The following is a 13,450-nucleotide window of genomic DNA, read 5'->3' on the forward strand; positions in this document are numbered from 1 at the left end:
TTTTTTTAATGTACATGCAATAACAGCAAAAGCTGATTTAAGGTTTAGATGAGTTTATTATAATTAAATGGCGAAATTATTGAATAAACAATTTCCTAAATGTTCTAATATTGAAAGGCTATTAATGATATTAGTCCTGAACGTTTTATATTCCGTTAAAGACAGAATAAAAATACGCTATTTGTTAAATTTTGTAATTCTTTCTTAGTTCCTTTGAACAATATTACCTTGATAAGGTAAGGGAGCAGTAAACTGTTTTTTTTTTTTTAGAATGAGCGTATGTTTTTATCTAAAGGTAGGCTATTTCACACAAATAACAGACATATAACAAGCAAATAAGACGCATAAGTTAGGCTGTTGTTAAACAGGCGTTAAGCTGTAGTAACAACATAGCCTAAGGTAGTGTTTTTATAAACAGGGCGTCTACAACGCCACCTCCGAGAAATAGAAGCTATTTAAATATTGCTATTTATGGTGCTTTCCAAAAAGAACATGAAAAATATTGCATTAATATTACGTAATTCGTCATGCGAGGCACTTGCCTCGGTGACGTCACTACGTCGTACTGATGCTGAAAGGTACCGTACACCGCAGCAACGGGACGCAGGACATAACAATCCAGTTTTGTCCCTCTGTCACCACTACAACATGAGTAACCCTGATGGATCTGAGAGAGCAGGACAATCCAACTATGACAGCAGCGAAGAAAAAGACTGGGCAGCTGTCAAAGCCTTATTTGACAACTCGAAAACAACCAAGAAGCCGCGTCCGGTAAGCGACTGTTTGTGTCAAAACTGTGAATGACAATGACGCTCAGCGATACAGCATCTACACCACAGTCGACAACATGAACTAGAAAACAAACAACAGTTGTCTATATTAAAAACGAGTGCATTGTAGCTCATCGTGTAGTGCGCTGTCGGTATAGATGTTGTGTCATCATTATGCAAATGACACATACAGGTATCTCATAACGTTATATAAGCCCGGTTGTCTTCTACAGCTGTTGTAAACATTTGCATGCTTTTGGTTTGCAGCCCAAACCCAGCAACGCTGTGACCATTGCAGTGTCCTCGCGCACTCTGTTTAACATGATAAAGGAGAGGAAGGTGTTTGAAGAGGAGGGGCTGGAGAGGTACGTCGCACACCAACTGGAACTCGAGGATCAGCCTTTTCCCCCTGGGGTCTCGTTCCCTTTCGTTAAGGTAACAACAGGTTTCAGCCCTCAAGTATTTTATGGCACAATGCACTTATGATACTATGATATCACTACTGTCTGTTCATAACACTAGTTCTGCCTTCGTGATCACTGTCAGAATCCTGATGCAATTAGCAATGTAACTGGACCCTTACATTAGATTATAATGGAGTAAATAAACAATGCTTTTGGAACCAAACCAAATAAAGAAGTGAACTCCATTTTAATCTAATGTAAGGTATACTAGATTATAATTAAGTTCACTTCTTTACTGGGGTTGGTTCTAAAAGCATTGTTCATTGACTGTTCCCCTAGTGTTTTAAAATAAAAGTTTAAAGCAATAAATTACCAAATCTACAAACTTTCATTTAAAGCAAAATAAGGATAATGTTTGAAAACCAACAGTCTACTTAGCAGTGTTACTTATGGGGTAAAAAACAACAACATAATCCAGATAAAATGACTGCGAAAAACTATTAATTTCTTTAATGCTTGATTTAATTAATGGTCTGAACCAGCGTATCGGAGTGGATGCTGATTCTTTAAACAAATTATTTTATAATTATCATTTAAACTAAAGGGTGTCATGATGGCACAGTGCATTTGCATGTGCTCCCTGTGTTTGTGTGGGTTTCCTCCGGGTGCTTCGGTTTCCCCCACAAGTCCAAAGACATGCGGTAGAGGTGAATTGAATAAGCTAAATTGGCCGTAGTGTATGTGTGAATGCAAGAGTGTATGGGTGTTTCCCAGTGTTGGGTTGCAGCTAGAAGGGCATCCTCTGCATAAAACATATGCTGGAAACATTGGCGGTTTATTCCGCTGTGGCGACCACCCCTGATTACTATGGGGATTAAGCCGAAAAGAAAAAAAAAATACTAGAATTGTTTTCTCCTACATGAAAAAATATTTCTTTTTACTTCAAGAGCCTCTGTTTATATATAATATATATATATAAAATAGTGAAAAATAAGAAGTTCAGAATGAAGAATGGTGACTAGTTGTTTTACAAATTAATATTTACATCTTTTCATTAATCCATTCATTCCTTAATTACCACATTTAATCACCTGACACAATACAGTTATTGTGTACGTATATTTACATTGTACTTCTATTAAAATGTAAGAACATCTATAATTACACAGTTGTCTTTTACCCTACTCTTTAACCAACATTTAAACCAACTCATGCCACAACATGTCCCTAACCTTAACTTAACCTGACCTAATCTGCTGTTCCTTTCCATAAGCATTATCACTGAGGCGAAACACAAAGGTAATTCATAAAACAGCATGATGGAAAACAAATGTGTGCCTCCTCTTCTGCTCATGGACTTTAGAACTTTTTATTGCAGGGCAGGAATCTACTGTTGCATACTTCACTGCAAACTCCAGGAATTGTTTATTTCCTGCCCACTGTTTATGGTTTTAAGTTGCTAAACAACCATAAATCACAGTATCCTTATCCACCTCAAGAGCTGTTACTATCTCTGTTTTCCTAATCAACAGGCACTGATGAATGTAAATGCTCGTTTGAGAGATCTATATCCAGACAGCGAGGAGCTGTTTGATATTGTGCTGATGACTAATAATCACGCCCAGGTCGGAGTTCGTCTCATCAACAGCATCAACCACTATGGTATGGATAGAAAACATGTAATTCTGTCACAGACTTAACAGAAATCAAAACAATTAAAGTTGATATTTAAACAACGTTTTTAGTCTTTATAGATAGCATTCAGTGGAGACTGATAATACTCCATTAGCAACAATGGTTACATTCGATGTAGACGTGGTGTAAGTTCCACAAGACAAACTGCACTGTTTAGTAAATTTAAAAAAAGGCTATGTGCACACAAACTTTTAATTTTCAGCCAGGCAGCCCAAGGGCTTCCAGTGAACTGTCTTTCTATTACAAAATTGTCATGTTTAAGATCTGATTTCTTTAAAAAAAATCTGCGATCTTCACTGCCTGTTAGATATGCGATATAAAGTGGGTATCAGATCAGATAAGAAGCACTGCATTAAAATAGATTTCCCCCTGCAATGTCTTAAAAATATGACAGTTTGTTTTACCCCAGTAATTTCAATGGAATTTCTGCGCTAGCCTGTTGCTACTGACAACACTAGTGGTTACAATGGTCTTTCATCTCGTATTACGCTTGAACAACTAAATAAATGCTTAAGTCTATTTAACTGAATGCTTTAGCTCAGGGGTGTCAAACTCAATTCCTGCAGGGCCGAAGCCCTGCACAGTTTAGTTCCAACCCTGCTCCAACACACTTACCTGTAGGTTTCAAACAAGCCTGAAGGACTCAATTAGTTTGATCAGGTGTGTTTAATTAGGGTTGGAACTAAACTGTGCAGAGCTGCGGCCCTTTTGGAACTGAGTTTGACACCTGTGCTTTAGCTGGACCACCCTGTGACATTAAAAATAGTCACATTAAGCTTTCAACGGAAGTTTATCATTGGCTTTAAAAGCTGTGCATAGAGCCTGATAAACTTTTTTCAAAGACTATGGAATAAGCAAAGGAATGTCACTCATATAGTTCTGAATGGGGGAAATGCAATGGTCAAAATGAAAACTGGTGAAAAAAGCCCCACCTTCTAGTAAAGAGGAGGGACTCGGTCCAGTCGTGTGTTTTATTACGGTTTTTGCAGCTTCCTTCTTATGAATTCTCTGGGATCTGCAAATGCGCTGGAATCTCAGCTAATACTTTTCTCACAAACATGAGAAATGTATCTATACGAAGCTTGAAATCTTAACTTTTAAACGAACAAACTCTAACGGAGTTACATAGTTTGATTGACAGGATGATGGATAATTCCATCCTCCAGAAACTGCCATTAGGAGCTTGGTGTCGTAATCTCATTCCCTTCTAGTATGCATGCTCATTAGCTTCGGTAACCTAAAATAGTTCAGTTTTTGTTTAACTCAAATGTTTAGAAACAAAAATTGAGAGACATATGTTCAATTTCACTGGTTATTCCAAATATAACATTTAATCATAAGCTTGACAAACAGTATTGGAGAATTTGATGTTTCCCCATTCATAGAACCCTTTTTTTTCATTTTCTTTCTGCAGATCTAACCATAGAAAGATTTTGCATGACGGGTGGAGAGAGTCCAATTGGTTACCTGAAGGCCTACATGACCAACCTCTACCTGTCCAAAGATTCAATGAAGGTACAAGAAGCTATCGAAGAAGGTATTTAAAAAAAAAAAAAGTACATGATTGTTACAGTATTTAAATGGGATTTTAATTTCAATTAAGTCTTTCTTTAAATAATCAGGCATGGAATATTTGCTTTATATGGCCATTTCTTAGGAATAGCCGCTGCCACAATGTTTACCGGCGACAGTGAGAATGAGCTCAGTGACACACAACTGCGTGTAGCCTTCGATGGAGATGCTGTCTTGTTTTCAGACGAGTCTGAGATTATTGTAAAGGAACATGGACTGGACACCTTTTTTAAGCATGAAAAAGAGTTTGAGAATAAGCCTCTTGCTCAGGTAAACATTAAAAAAACTACTAATGTTTATTATTAGGGTGCATTTATATGAGATTGCAAGTAAAGATGCAAAGAAATAAAACATTCTGAAAATGCAAACTTTTAGATTTAAAGTGCAAGTTCTAGAAAATGATAATATAAATGGTAACAACATGTGTTCTGTCTATGTACCGATGTCTAGGGCCTTTACTGTGGGGGGAAAAGGAAGCTATACAGTGATTTTTGTCTTTATGGAAAAAAACTAAATTAAAACAAAAACAAATTAAAACTTTTCCATCACATTGTTTTCACATACAGTCAAGAAAATTCTGACTTAAAGTGCACCTATGAAGAAAATCTTCTTTTGTAAGCTGTTTGGACAAAACTGTCTGTTCAGTAGGTGACACTTAACTATGAGCATTACCGCCATTCCTTGTACCGCCGCCGCTCTAAAGGGGTAAGAACATGTTTTTAAGGTATGACCGCAGTTTGTGACTATGCCGCCAGGGAACACAAAGGGACGGGATGCAAACAGACAAAAATAGCCTATACAGCAGCTGTGAATATGCTACTTGTAAAAAAAGATGAAACGATAAAACAAAGCATTATAATTCCTTCATTATTCATTAAATATTTGTTAATCCTTTATTATCATTGTAAACTTAAGTGCAATGAGGATTCATTTGGGAAAGTAGAATTAAAGAAATAAAAGACAACTAAAATAAAAATACAAACATACAATACAAACAAATAAGAAGTTTAAAATAAATAAAGTCTAAATAAATAAAGCTGTTTTTAGCCTAAATATAGAGAGATGTTCAGTGTTTGCTATTTTGATAGGACTAAGACAGTCATCAAATAAGCTATTTCATTTATGTTTTCATTTACGTTTTTATTTACATTTTCATTGTTGATTATATTTTACTATCTTATTTTATGTCTCAATTATTGTGCATAATAATAAATGAATAATTAAAAATAAATGAATAATAAAAATAGGCCTAAATAATTATTTATTTAAAGACATTGCAGTGAAACACTAAGAAACGGTCCGCATGATCTAAAGGGCATACAGTATGTATAGTGTCCACTGTCATATTAGTAAGTAAATAAGTAAAAGTTTATTTATATAAACACAGGTGTAATGTGTGACCTCCTACCGGTGTTGGTTAAAAGCCTCGCCACTGCATTCTGCACAACTTACAATCGCTCCATGGAGGATTTGTTCAATATTGGAGTGATATAAACCCAAAAGTATGTTATTTTTTTTTTTAATTTCCTGACATTATACTTCCAAATCCCAGTGATTTTAAAGCCACCGCAACGTGACCTAGTAGTGCGGTTTTCCCCTCCCACTGAATCAATTGACAGGTGCCTTGTTTCTATAATAACACGTATACACATGTCCACAGAACTTTTTTTTTACAAATAAACTTGGATTCAAATATTTTTTACAACTCTCTGTGATGATCTTATAAGTTGAAAACATTTTAAAACAGAGCAAGTTTGTAATAAGGACAGTAAAATCGCTATAATCACCACGGCCGCAGGGTGTCAATAAATGATGGGCAGGGAGAAGCAGCTCATTTTTATTTAGAGCCACAGGGTACAATAACAGCTACAGTATACTCAGTCACCAAAATGGGCATAGCGTGGAGGCTATAATAAATAATCTGATGGGTGTTGAGCTAAAACTTTACAGACACATTCTGGAGACACCAAAGGCTTATCTTACGTCTTGTAAAAGGGGTAAAGTGGGTGCCCTTTTAAGTTACTTTTACTAGAAATGACACATGGCTTCTCCCAAAAGATAATAAGACAATGTACTAGAGGCATCATTTTGGGGGGAAAAAAAACATATTTAGGTAAAAATATTTTATCAAGACACTAAGTCAGAAGTTGGCAGGGGTATGAATAATTTTAGGCTTGACTGTAAATGTATCCTTAATTATCATACCCCTATACATTCCAATAGTATCTGGATGCAGCCTTTATGATGCAAGCTGAGACTGCATCACTCAGCGATGCAATGTCAGACACAATGCACTCAAATGGAGCAAGTGACATCACTGTGACGGGTAGGGTTAGGGGTGGAGTTAGATGAGCCCATTAAAAAACATTGGATGCAGCCCAGATTGCACTGCACCAGGTCTGCAGCCAGACCCCTCTCATACATTCTCTGTCAAGTTTGTTGCATGTAAAATTGTCTTCATCATTAATTTACTGTTTCATCATCCTCTTCTAGGGTCCCCTTAAATGTTTCCTGGAAGCACTGGGAAAACTCCAGCGCAAATTCTATGCAAAAAACCAACGTATCAACTGCCCCATTCGTACGTACCTGGTCACAGCTCGAAGTGCTGCCAGCGCTGGGGCCCGCGTCCTGAAGACCCTACGGAGCTGGGGCCTGGAGGTGGACGAAGCCCTCTTTTTGGCTGGGGCTCCTAAAGGTCCTCTCTTACAGAAGATCAAGCCTCACATCTTCTTTGACGATCAGATGTTTCACATTGAAGGTGCCCAGGAGCTCGGGACAATCGCTGCTCATGTGCCCTATGGGATTGGACAGAAGTATCATAAGGGGAAACGCATAGAAACAAGTGATGCTGAGAAAAAATGAAATGGTTTGATGATCAGCAAATGCCAGAGTCCCATTTCTTTTTACCTCAAAACCTATTCAGTGTCTTAAGACTCCTCTATAGACCATTTTGAGGGACGTAAACAAAAACAATGGTCCCAACGTATTTCCTGTTTTCGAATTTCTATAGCTTCTGAGAATCCAAGAAGAGACACATATTGCTAATTAATGTTATTATAGCTGTTTTAACATGAAGTTAAGATTAAATTGCCCCTTGTTACGGTTATAAAAATAGTTTGATAACAAGCTGGAAATGTTCAAGGGCCAATGACATGACCACATTGAAATGGTCTATACAACAGCTAATATATAATTGTTTACTTAGTATATTAATATATTACAGTGATATATTATGCGATGCACATAAATGAAAGTCTCTTCAAGTCACAATTAATTTTATTTATTTATTGTTGCTCAAGGTAGTATTTTAAACTTTTATCTGATCAAATGGATTTCTTGGAGTGTAAAAACGAAGAACTACGGTGCTCAAAATGACCTAGTATGTATTGCACTGCTCTAACACATCAGCACTACTCTAACATATCAGCGCTATAAGGGTAAAACAAAGCTCTTTCTTTTTAATTTTAAAGACAACAATGTGCAATTGAACACATCTTCCAGCCTGGATCATTAGTTTTTAGCATGTTTAAACAAGAATAACATCTAATAATATCTCAGGGAATGTATTTTCTATTTTATTTATAGTGTAAGATTTTACTCTTCAGTGTAAACATAGCAGATTTTAATGGATGTTTAACTATGTGGTTTTGAACCTTTTCATTGTTGTACTTCTACACATGGACTCAGGCTCTTTCTCCCATGGACGAGTAAGTGGCCCCCCACCAGTGTTCATGAGAATAAAGTAAACTGATAGGATATGTGAATAATCAACTGATTCTTGTATTTTGAATGTATTGTCTGTGTTTACCCTAAGGTGTCAAATTAGGATTAAAAATGACAAATGCTGGATTTGTTCATTATGAACATTAAGTAAACAAGTGCTGTTACGTTGTGTGTATGTGTGTTTTAATTTGTGCCTGAATGTAGCAGTTAAGTTTTTAGCTCTGAAACACGTATTTAAAACGGGTAGTACAATAATAGGTAAGGACTAAAAAAATACATCACAAAAACGTAGGTTCGTGAAGTTACAAACAAAAAAGAACGTACACAATGTATAAGAAACAAACGTTATTTTTTTTAGCTCAGTTTAAAATAACTGTCATTTTAGTTTGATAGATTAATGTTATCGTTATTCATATCGTTGTTATCGTGTACCACAGATGCACGTGGTTTGGGATTGACCCGCAATGACTTCTGGGTTATGTAGTTGAAAAACATTCTTGCTGCTTCCCACATGCGTGAATGTTTACGCCTACAAACCTACTGATGTCCGGGTCGTTGTCGATGGCTCCAGAAGGATCAGCAGTTAAGCATTTACTCCCCGTTACAAACATAAAGACGAAAGCGTCGACATGTTGCGTGGCAAAACTGTTATCGTGACCGGGGCGAACAGTGGCATTGGAAAAGCCACGACCACGGAGCTGCTGCGGCGTCAGGCCCGGGTGATTATGGCATGTAGAGACCGAGAACGAGCAGAGAAAGCGGCCCAGGAGATCAAGCAGGAGGCCGGACCAGAGCATGGGGAACTGGTGATCAAACTCTTGGACCTGGCGTCGCTAAAATCTGTCCGCGTGTTCTGCGAAGGGATAATAAAGGTACCTCACCAAAACAAGCACATAATGTGTTTGTCCTTTTTGGATATGTATAAAGCATAGGGTGCGTACGTTATGGTGCTTTACTGTATAGTTTTCTACTAGTAACAAGTGCTCTATTCTACCAACAAAGAGTGCACAAGAGTCACGCGCTTGTATCTGAAAGCGCGAGATGTTTGGGAGGTGCACGTGGCTGCGCGCGCATGACTAAAGGGCGTAGTGAACCATTTTTAATTATGACAGGTTTATTTTTCAAAGTCTGTTTCTAAATGCATGTTTTCTCATCCATTAGAACATTGTCATTATTATTGCTTAAGAAAAATAGGATTTAGAACATAAATTTTACTGTAATTTAGTTGACTCTTTATTCCAAAGTGATAACTACTAGTGCATAAATAATTAAAACTATTTCAAGCCATTACATTGTTTTAGGGCCTTAAATATTGATTCTAGTTGAATAGAGTAGCCTAATATAGGCCTACTTTAACATTCCACCCTGAAAAAAATATCTTACATGGCTAAAAATAGTTTGTAACTTTAATTTTTCCTATTTTTGTCCCTTCTTTTAATAGTTATTGTTCATTATAAAAAATGATTTTGTAATATCATATTATCTTACAAAACTTACGAAATTTCAGTTGCTGGGATGTAGCACTGATTTCACAGAAAATTATAGAGGTCACCCCATAAAGTTTGGAAAATACAGAAAAATCACATCCATACATGCATTAATAGGCAAGAAAAATAAACACTTGGATAATGTCACGATGACGTATTTCTAAAAACATTTTAAAGGGATATTGTACTAAAAACAGTAAGTTAATATACTTAACGTTTTTAAATTTATCGGTTTAATTTTGTGTAAAAAAACTGATTAACTGAATAAAATGTTCATTCTAGAACACTGCAAAACCTTCAACTTTGCTTTTGTTTGTATCTCTAACAGGAAGAGCCGAGAATCGACATCCTGATTAACAATGCAGGAATTTACCAGTGCCCTTACACCAAATCAGAAGACGGCTTCGAGATGCAGTTTGCTGTCAATCATCTGGGTCACTTCCTGCTCACTAACCTCCTGCTGGACCTCCTCAAGTGCTCTGCCCCAAGCCGCATCATCGTGGTTTCCTCCAAGCTCTACAAGTATGGCGAAATAAACTTTGATGACCTAAACAGTGAGCAGAGCTACGACAAAGCTTTCTCTTACGCCCGGAGTAAACTAGCCAATCTTCTGTTCACGCTGGAGCTCTCGCACAAACTTAAAGAGACGGGAGTCACAGTAAACGCTCTCACCCCAGGAATTGTGAGAACTAACCTGGGCAGACATGTCCACATCCCACTGCTGGTGAAGCCTCTGTTTAACTTGGCATCAAGGGCCTTCTTCAAGTCCCCTGAGGAGGGGGCGCAGACGTCTGTCTATCTGGCCTGCTCTGAGGATGTGGAGGGGGTTCAAGGGAAATGCTTTGCTGACTGCAAGGAGGAACAGTTGTTAGCTAAAGCCACAGATGAAGAGGTGGCCAAGAAACTGTGGGACATCAGTGAAGTAATGGTGGGCATCACAACCTAAATCTTACACTTTACAAGACGTATGTCCATGATTATTTCAAAATTGGCAACTCTGAGAAAATAAAAGCTAACAGATTATCCCCATCATGTATTCTGGACAAACTTTTAAAACATACTCATGCTAACATCCACAGGGGGGAGCTGTTTTTGACATGCATGTATTGTGCATTTGAAATGCTAACTCAGTAACAGCAGGCAGATTTGTAGATATGCTGCAACAGTAACAATGCTTTTGTCAATATATATTTAAGGAATTTATATTTTAATGAAACTGATCTGTTATCACATTTTATTTTATGTTTTTTTATGACACGTTGGCTAAGGCTATACTCAATCTAAACAGGGGGACAAGACTGCAGTCAGTAGTGTACAAGGACACTTCACTGACTGAGACTAAGTGCACATAATGAGAATTTTTGATCGCAGTATTGGGTTGTTACAGTCCCTTCTGTTAAGAGTGGAATGTTTATGCATTTAATTGTACTTTACTTACTCAACAACCTACATGCTCAGTTTTAAGATACTCTAAACAAAGGAAATGTACAGTAGCAATACCTGCATTTCATGTGTGTGTGTGTGTGTGTAAGTGAGTGAGTGAGATATAACTAATAATATTAAAAGAAAATAATATTTTTAAAGGAATAATTGCTGATCAGTGTATTTTGACAGGAATAAAATAAAAGTTTAGTTTTGAAAGGGTTTCAAAAAATTACTTTCTTGTTACACACATACTCGCTGGCCACTTTATTAGGTACACTTTACTAGTACTGGGTTAGCCACATTTTTGTCTTCAGAACTGCCTTAATCCTTTGTGGCATAGATTCAACAAGGTACTGGTAATATTCCTTGCAGTTGCTGCAGATTTGTCAGCTGCTCATCCATGATGCGAATCTCCCATTCCACCACATCCCAAAGGTGCTCTATTGGATTGAGGTCTGGTGATTGTGGAGGCCATTTGAGTACAGTACACTTTTTGTCAGGTTCAAGAAACCAGTCTGAGATGATTCGTGCTTTGGTATGGAGCGTAATCATGCTGGAAGTAAAGGGATGAACATGGTCAGCAAAAATTCTCAGGAATGGCACCCAATGTGGATCGTCTTGGTCCACATGCCTAAATGCATTGAGTTACTGCCATGTGATTGGCTGATTAGCTGATTAGAAATTTGCGTTAACAATCAGTTGGACTGTTGTACCTAATTAAGTGGCAAATGAGTCTATATATATATATATATATATATATATATCCCCGTTTATACCAAATTTCTGTTTAACAGAGAGAAGATTTTTTGCAACACATTTCTAAACAAACGTTTTAATAACTAATTTCTAATAACTATTTTATTTTATCTTTGCCATAATGACAGTAACTAATATTTTATTTGATATTTTTTAGGTTACCTAGGCAGATTAGGGTAATTAGGCAAGCTATTGTTTAACAATGGTTGTTCTGTAGACTATCGAAAAATTTATAGCTTAAAGTGGCTAATAATTTTGACCTTAAAATGTTTTTTAAAAATGTAAAACTGCTTTTATTCTTGCAGAAATAAAACAAATAAGACTTTCTTCAGAAGACCAAGTATTATCAGAAATAGTGTGAAAATTTATTTGCTCTTTTAAACATCATTTGGGAAATATTAAAAAATAAATAAATAAATGGATGAAAAAATATATATTTTTTATTATTATTATTTTCATATGAAGGCTTTTAATTTTTTAAAAAATATTCTGATATATTTGTTTATTTTTTTCATCCATATGAAGGCTTCTGATTCACACTACATGTGTGGTACTACCAATTATGAACAGTTTTCTTGCTAAACATTTTCATTTCTGAGTGTTTATCCTGGTAATTTTGCAGTGTGTTTTGTTTGTGGGAGGCTTTTTGGTCTAACAAATAAATATTGCACTGTACAGATGACATAGTTCAGATTTTAACTGCAGCTTTATTTAATTGAAAAATAGTCTGATGGTTGTTTTTGTGAGGCTCATTAGCAGAACAATTTTGGAATTAGAGCAATAGCCTGCTTTACTTTCAGAGTTCACTTACTGTCTAATTAAGCATTGGAAGAGTGGTTACAGTACAGTTCAACTGTTGCCTACATAAAGAAAGCACACACAGCACACTCTTCATCACCACTGCCTTCAGTGTTTTCTCTTAGCGTTAGCTGTCTGTATATGAGAATGGTAGCGGCCCTGATGTGTTCGTAATGCTTTTCCCACCTGTGTTTGCCATTAGTGCTTTTTCAGGATCATTTAGAGTATGTTTCGATCAGCCAGAAAGCCCCCAAGATATCCCAGCGTTCATCTGATAGCTCCCTGTGAAACGGGAGGTCTTGGAGCGCTTGGCCGTAAAAAAGCTGGAGACTGTTTGTATTTGAAATAAAGAAAATTGGGGAAATTACCAAAGTTAATGGCTTTAATGACGCGTTTCGAAGTGGTGCCACATCAGCGACAGAATGCCAAGCTGCTAAACAAAGTGATGCTTTGATTACAATCACATTAAGTTGTTTCACCTCCACATTATTTTTTTTCCACCTCATCCTGTTTTTCCTCTTCCAGAAGACAAAATATCACTCAGCAAACACCCTGAGGTATATAGAAATTCATGGCAAAGCCCTTATATCTTATCTGGTGGTTTGGCTTTAGGTTAAGCATTTCTCTGGTTGCGTTGCTTTGCTCACCTCAGCTCCATTCGCAGAACAAACCTGCAGCCAGCATCCTTTCCCACCGTTTGTGCTAAGCGTCTCGTCCAACTCAAACACAGAGCTCCTCTCTCGTTTATTATCCCGCATGTTTGTTTTCTGTGATAGAAAGAAGGAAGGGAGATATGAACGTTATTTTTTGCAGTCAAATT

At 36.9% G+C, this 13,450-nt stretch overlaps 2 protein-coding genes across 2 annotated transcripts; both read left to right on the plus strand.

Moving 5' to 3' along the window:
• The first annotated feature begins 564 nt into the window (after positions 1-564).
• nt5c1ba (5'-nucleotidase, cytosolic IB a) lies at positions 565-8,328 on the plus strand. The gene is given in 6 exon segments (NM_001089444.1): positions 565-771; positions 1,038-1,205; positions 2,707-2,836; positions 4,284-4,406; positions 4,527-4,711; positions 6,935-8,328. Coding segments are annotated over 6 exon segments (1,098 nt in total). The 5' UTR covers positions 565-648; the 3' UTR covers positions 7,304-8,328.
• Positions 8,329-8,697: 369 nt separating this feature from the next.
• Positions 8,698-11,238, plus strand: rdh14a (retinol dehydrogenase 14a). The gene is given in 2 exon segments (NM_001006031.1): positions 8,698-9,036; positions 9,980-11,238. Coding segments are annotated over 2 exon segments (861 nt in total). The 5' UTR covers positions 8,698-8,793; the 3' UTR covers positions 10,598-11,238.
• Positions 11,239-13,450: the final 2,212 nt, after the last annotated feature.

This window comes from Danio rerio, chromosome 13 (genome assembly GCF_049306965.1).
Source record: "Danio rerio strain Tuebingen ecotype United States chromosome 13, GRCz12tu, whole genome shotgun sequence".
NCBI lineage: Eukaryota > Metazoa > Chordata > Actinopteri > Cypriniformes > Danionidae > Danio > Danio rerio.